The sequence below is a fragment of the Sceloporus undulatus genome, chromosome 8 (genome assembly GCF_019175285.1).
Source record: "Sceloporus undulatus isolate JIND9_A2432 ecotype Alabama chromosome 8, SceUnd_v1.1, whole genome shotgun sequence".
Taxonomy (NCBI): Eukaryota; Metazoa; Chordata; class Lepidosauria; order Squamata; family Phrynosomatidae; genus Sceloporus; species Sceloporus undulatus.
This window is the reverse complement of record NC_056529.1, coordinates 30,267,438-30,273,968: the sequence shown is the minus strand read 5'-3', so window position 1 is coordinate 30,273,968 and position 6,531 is coordinate 30,267,438. Positions and strand designations below refer to the sequence as shown.

The 6,531-nt window shown below is 36.3% G+C and overlaps 1 protein-coding gene across 1 annotated transcript in view; it reads left to right on the top strand.

Moving 5' to 3' along the window:
- The window catches only part of EIF2AK1 (eukaryotic translation initiation factor 2 alpha kinase 1), a 43,593-nt gene that overhangs the window by 27,006 nt on the left and 10,056 nt on the right, over positions 1-6,531 (top strand). Inside the window, exons 2-8 of the mRNA XM_042437524.1 lie at positions 607-765; positions 1,913-2,049; positions 3,416-3,447; positions 3,662-3,758; positions 4,542-4,622; positions 5,012-5,111; positions 5,870-5,927. Coding sequence (XP_042293458.1) covers positions 607-765; positions 1,913-2,049; positions 3,416-3,447; positions 3,662-3,758; positions 4,542-4,622; positions 5,012-5,111; positions 5,870-5,927 — 664 coding nt within the window. The remainder of the gene's footprint in view (positions 1-606; positions 766-1,912; positions 2,050-3,415; positions 3,448-3,661; positions 3,759-4,541; positions 4,623-5,011; positions 5,112-5,869; positions 5,928-6,531) is intronic.

The window sequence follows — 6,531 nt, the reverse complement described above, 5'->3', positions numbered from 1 at the left end:
CAAAACACACTGCAGAAATAATCCAGTTTGAGACTGCTTTTAACTGCTCTCGCTCAGAAGTCCTGGCAGCTGTTGTTTTGTGAGACATCGGGGCCCTAACTGAGAGGCCAAAACAAAGTTGCTTTGGGTCACTTTGGAGGTATGCTGTTTAAATGACACACACATCTTAAGAGGCCAGAAGATGCGCCAAAGCTGCGCTCCAGTCTTTAGGACTAGAACATGGCTTTGGCACAGCTTCCGGCCTCTTAGGACACATGCAACATTTAAACAGCATACCTCCAAAGTGACCCGAAGCAGCTTTATTTGGTCTGTCTGTTCATATTTTCTAAAGTACGTGTGTGTGTGTGTGTGTGTGTATCCATATATACTCATCCTTCCATAGTTGCAGCTTTGCTAATTTACAGATTTGATTAATATGTTCTCTCTAGGAATCTCTAGGTCCTCCACTGCAACCTTCATATCTTCTTGTGTATACTATGTGTATACTTCTCATGTATACTAATATACTAAGGGAGAGAGTAAATAATGGGACGCTGTTGATTTAACTTCACATAGTTTTCTTCTGTTTAGATTAATTATCTTGAGCTTCTGCCCGTTCCTTTTCAGATTCTGACTGGCCCACAGAGCTTCGAGGTGCAAATGGTTCTCAGAAGATAATGAATATCACATCATCGTTTGCCAACCAGCTGCTGCTTGTTTCTCTGCTGGAACATCTTTGCCACGTGTATGCGCAGAATCCTACACGCTCAAGACGCTTGTTTCAACGTTAGTAAGAATCTGACTTGACCTTACTAAGGGGATGCTTATCAGTGCGTAAAGTGTAAGACTGATGTCATGCATTAATATATCTGAATTTTACTGTAAATGTAGATCCTCAACATTTGCTGGGGTTAGGGGCACAAGACCCCCGTGAAAGTAGAAAAAACACAAATAAAAAACCCACTACTGAGAAACCACTTTTCTAGGTTCTCCTGTGCAACTCTATGGTCAACATCTACTAAACATTTACCATAAAATCATGCTGGAGGACCTACAAATGCCTAGAGACATGTTATCTCTAGTAATTGCTAGATCCTCCAGTACAAGTCCATGGTCAATTTCCAGCAGAATTTTTCTGCATGACTTAGGGATTCCTAGAGAGTACATATTAATCAAATCCGCATATAATCAAAACTGCGAAAGTCAAAGCTGCAAATGTGGAGAGCCAACCATATTCTATTAAGGGATTAGATAATAAAATATTAAACAAATTAAGGCTTCAATCCTGGACATACTTTCATGGGAGTATACAGTACTCCATTTAATGCTTACTTCCAAGTAGATATGGTTCAGATTGCACTTGAAGGCTCCTCATACTTATCCATGTATCTGTTGTAGACTTCACTGTATCTGCATTCAGCTGTATTGAGGAAATGTCTTCATCTTAGTTCTTATTTTCTAGAAATTCATGCATGCTACTTTGGATATTAAATTCCTTGCTGTTAGTAGATATTCTCTAAAACTGATCTCTCAGTTGTACATACAGGAGGGAAAAGGGTAGGCTCTCAGATCCAAGCTGTAAAAAGCAGGCCTCTTGAAATAATCGTTGTTGATATTTATCTATGGCAAACTCAACAGAAGAACACACCCACAGCAAAGATAAGGCAGAGTCATGAGATCTCTCCTTGTGCTAACAACCATAACACTAATAGCTTCTTTTAATTACAACTGATGATCTTTGCACATGCCCTGAGTACACATTTTCAAGGGAGATAAATTAACTGGAACCTAATGAGGGAAAGAGCTGTTTTGGCAAGAAGAGACATCAGGAATCCAGTTCAACTGCTTTTGAACACATAGCAGTCGCATGTTTACAGTATAGCTGTTGTAATCTGGAAAAAATGTTGTTTTTTTCCTGTTCTTGTTTCTACAGTGCTATGTAAGACATTTACTCAGATGCGTTTGCTTTCTGATTTTGCTGTATGTGAAGAATTTAGTAGTCTGAGGCTGCAGCATAATCGAGCCATTGCTGCATTAATGAAAGCAGCGAACAAACAAATACTCAGTGAGGTAAGGTTACCTATCTTATCCTGTACTTTTTAATACTATTAGCAGTAAAGTATAGGGTATAGAATTTCAGACCTTTCCAGGCTTTCTTTTATGTACAGTTCCAAGGATACTGGAGATTATTTTGCTTGAGGTATGGTAAGGTTGTTATATCAATATTCCTCCTCTGTGTTATTAGAGAACTAGAATGCCACTTGTGTGGGAACAGATTATACTGCAGTTCATTCGGACATCATACTCACTTGGGAATTATGCTATCTACAACTGTGAACCTAAGCTGCAATTTCAGTTTTCAAACATAAAAGAGGGAAAACATAGTTCACAGCAGCTTGCCTACTTTCAGTCTCCATTCTGTCATCACGCTGCTTCATAAATTCATTCCCATCTCTGTGGTGCAAAACCCTCTGGAGACAAAACAGCCAGTTACAATAGTCCTAATGATTCAGAAAACACACCAGAATGACAAACCACAGTTAATACAAATCGTGATTTGCAGATACACATCAAACCAGGTTTCCTGCTTTTGCTTAGCTATGGGATCACAAACATTCTTTTAAAAATATTTTTATTGAAAAGAGTAATACATTAAGAACCTTGTTGTCCCTTTTTTACCTTAGAAGGTTAAATATCAGCCTGCTACAGATTGCCAACATGGATTATGTCGGTGGTATGGGGTTTCTTGTTATACTATCTTTATACTATCAGGGGGCAACAATCTTTTACAGTACAATACTCTGCAATACAGATATTATAAAAGCTTATAGCTGTTCAGTCATTCGATCTGTCATGAATAGAAGAGATTAGTTTTTCCATTAAAGCAATGCCCCAAATTCTCATTATTCACATGTTCATTGAACAGTTATGTAGGGATTTCCGCTGAAAAGCAATTTCAAGTTTTGCTGCTAGGCACAAAAATGTAATTAGTTCTTTCTGTTGGAATGTGGAAGTTTGATTTATAGATATGATTACAGAGTTGATTCTAGAACTAGGTTTAACAGTTTGGTTGGTAATTTTGTTGATCATTAATTTAAAAAGTCCTCCTGAAATCTGTACTTTGAGGGCAGTCCCATCACTTGTAGGAGGCATTTGCCCAGAGCCCTGCAGTTCTGCCAACAATTTCTGGGGCATTTATTAAGTATTCGAATCTCCTTAGAGTTAAGTACCAATCATTAATAAGAGTTCTATATAAATACAGTGAAAATGAATCTAGTTGAAGACTGCTAAATTTCTCTGTTTTGGGTATCATTTTAGTTTTGTTAAATGAGAGAGCAAGTTTTTTTCACATACTGTATGAGTTATCATATTCAGATACAGGATTGAGCCATTTGTTTCATGAAATGACGTTTGTTTGTTTCATTTCGTTTCACAGGAGTTTGGTAATGACAATTCTTGCACAAACAGGTAAGAGTTCAAATAACTATTGCAATGGTTATAAACTATAAAAGGTTATAACTCTTTAACAATTGTATGTATTGTTTAGCATTTTGATTAAAAATGGGATCTATTGCACTCAGTGAGGCTTACTCCCACTACATGTGTTTAACATAACTAGCAGAGTTGTCTGTATCACAGATATGTTTGTTTCAACTGATCACGTGTCTGTTTTTTATTGTAGAGAAAGTATTATTTTTGAAGCACAGACCTCTCGCTATATTAATGAATTTGATGAGGTTTCAAGACTTGGAAAAGGAGGATATGGAACAGTATACAAGGTATTTTTTAATACTCTGTATCAGCAGCTTTGTAATAATGAAAAGCAAGTAGGATTACAATGCTGTCCTTTCTCATCTGGGACTAAGCCTTCTTGAGTTTAGTGGGAATTTACTTCTTGGTGTAAAAAAAAAAAAATGCAGTGCATATTACCTAATAGTATTTTCTCTTAAAAGAGCAATTTGAACAAATTATGATAGTGCATTCATGGCTATTGATCTTTATTATTATTTGGACTAAAAATGCTATACATGATCTTTTCATTCCTGTGACCATTCTTGTTTAATATTCCCATGAAAATGGTATTACTATTAAGGTGTTTCCCTCTGTATAGTGGCTTGACTTAATACTGGAGACAGTTTGGATAAAGAGTACAGTATAGAACTAATTCCATAGAGAACAAATCATTCTGAAAAAATTACTTTAGAAGTATTGTTCTTTAAAAAGGGAAGATGTTTGCTTGTTTTGGAGAAGGTTTGGATGTTCATAGTTGCTCCGCAGCTGTGCCAGTTTGCAGCTGTGTTGATATACTGGGGTCTCACTAAGTAATTTAGGGGCAGAAGATGAAATCAAAACACTTTTATTGGTGCTGAACCTGTCTGGAATCTAGCCTTGTGTTCTCTTCCAACATTGTCTCACCTTTCCTTCAATTAGTGCTCAGGAAATCATTCTGCTGGTTTGTGACTGGATAAGATTGATGTGAGGTGGATGTAGATATAGATTGCCATTTGGTTGTTTTTGATTTAAATTTGCTCTTAATTGGCATGTTTACAATCTATTTTCAGGTCAGAAATAAGCTAGATGGTCAATTCTATGCGATTAAAAAAATTCTTATTAAGAAGGCTACCAAAAGTGACTGCATGAAGGTATGTATATATTCTACAGCCATTCATATCCTTTAAATTAAGAGGAACTCTTTTTCACTGCTGAATTAAACCTGCTTTATTCTATGTTAGAATGTTTATCCTCTATCCTAGAGTCACTTGCTGTGACTGAAATTATTTGTTCACCTGCAGAAACCTCTTATCTGTTCTTTTGCCTGGAGACGTCAGAAATTTAACCTGGGGTCATCAGCATAGAATACATGTCTTCTGCCTTGAGCTATAACCCTTTACCACACAAATTACATCTATGTCAGTTTAAGAGTGGTGTACCTCTAGTTTCATTTTGGTACTATTTCTGAGCTGTGAAAAGTTTTTAGTTGCTGGTTTGTCCAGTGATATGATAGAATACGTTCCGTTTGGTCTTTTTGTAGGTATTACGGGAAGTGAAAGTCTTGGCTGGGCTGCAGCACCCTAATATTGTAGGTTACCACACTGCTTGGATGGAGCATGTTCAACCAACATGTCTGAAAGGGGAGTATAACATGTGAACATTATGGCTTCCTGGTGTCTTTTGCAACCTTCTTGTAGGAATAATATCATAATGTACTGCTTTTCAGGTTCTCTAACTTGGGGTATCAGCAATTACTTTTTTCTGCCCTGCCAAGGACCAGCACCATATTTGAGTCCATTGAGTGCAATTGCCTTTTTTCCCATGGAAACTTTTTCAGGGCCCTTAACTTTCAGTAGCACTGCCATAATGGATCATAAATGGCTGTGTCTATCTAGAAAAACAGATTTTGGAGTCGTAACAGGAAGATGTTGGAAAATACCATCAGTGCACCTAAAGAACGCAACTGGCGATATTAATAGAGAAGGTGTTAAAATAAAATAATACTTTATTATTGTATGAATTGTCTATTAAGCTATATTATTTTCTGACTCCCCCCCCCCCCCGCCCCGCCCAAATATATGTGTTGAAGACAGAGGAATGAATGTTTTTTTAATTAAAATTGCTGCTTTAATAAGACGGTAATCTACTGTTAGGCGAATATGACTTTTTAATGTTAACTATATTGAGGTTTAAAATGCCTATACATTCATAAAGTTGAATAACTAAAATGTAAGGTATAATTTCTCTTTTATTATCATTACAGTTTTCTGTGGTTTTCTTTTAATCCTGATATAAGTTTTGAAGATAAAGAAATAAATGTAAGGGTAGGTTTGGGAAGGTATGATAAGGCCTCTGTCAGTCTATTTTATAAAATGTACTGTTTCTCATTCAATTATAGGTGAGTCAAACCTGAATTTGCTATCACTCAAAATGTCTTCTGAGCAAGAAAGTTCTGTGTATGTATTCCACATATGTATTCAATTAGCTCTTTTAATTTTTTTAAAAGAACATTTAAAAAATCAGATAATTGGTCTTATATTACCATAGGAATATTTTTGTAGACTAATGAACAGAATAAGTATTTTATCTGTTTCCTCGATTACCAGATTGAAGAAAATTCATATTTAATCCTACTTCTGATAGCAAATGTTTCCATGCATAGCGACTTTAAACTATGTTGCCAGAGAAGCAGAGATTTCATACTTTTTGGTGTCTGTGAAGAAATTCCATGATATGGAGCCTTCAGGTCAGGCACACTTTCTTCATTGCAAGAGTAAGGAGTCTTAACTATGTTTGTTGCCAGAGCCTTCAGCCTCCAAAAGAGAAACATCTAAAAATGGTGGCTAGTTCACATGAATATAGTAGTATGTTTTGTGATTCCTGTTTAGATGCATTAAGTTGTTCTTAGGTCCCCTTGAAATCAACAGTTGATTTCAAGGGGACCAAAGTACAACTTAATATTGCATATTTACTTTTGATATGTAGTTTAAACACGGGTGCTGACTGAGCCGTTTCTTTGTAGAATGCCTTGCAGACTTTATTTTCTATCTGTTGAAGCTT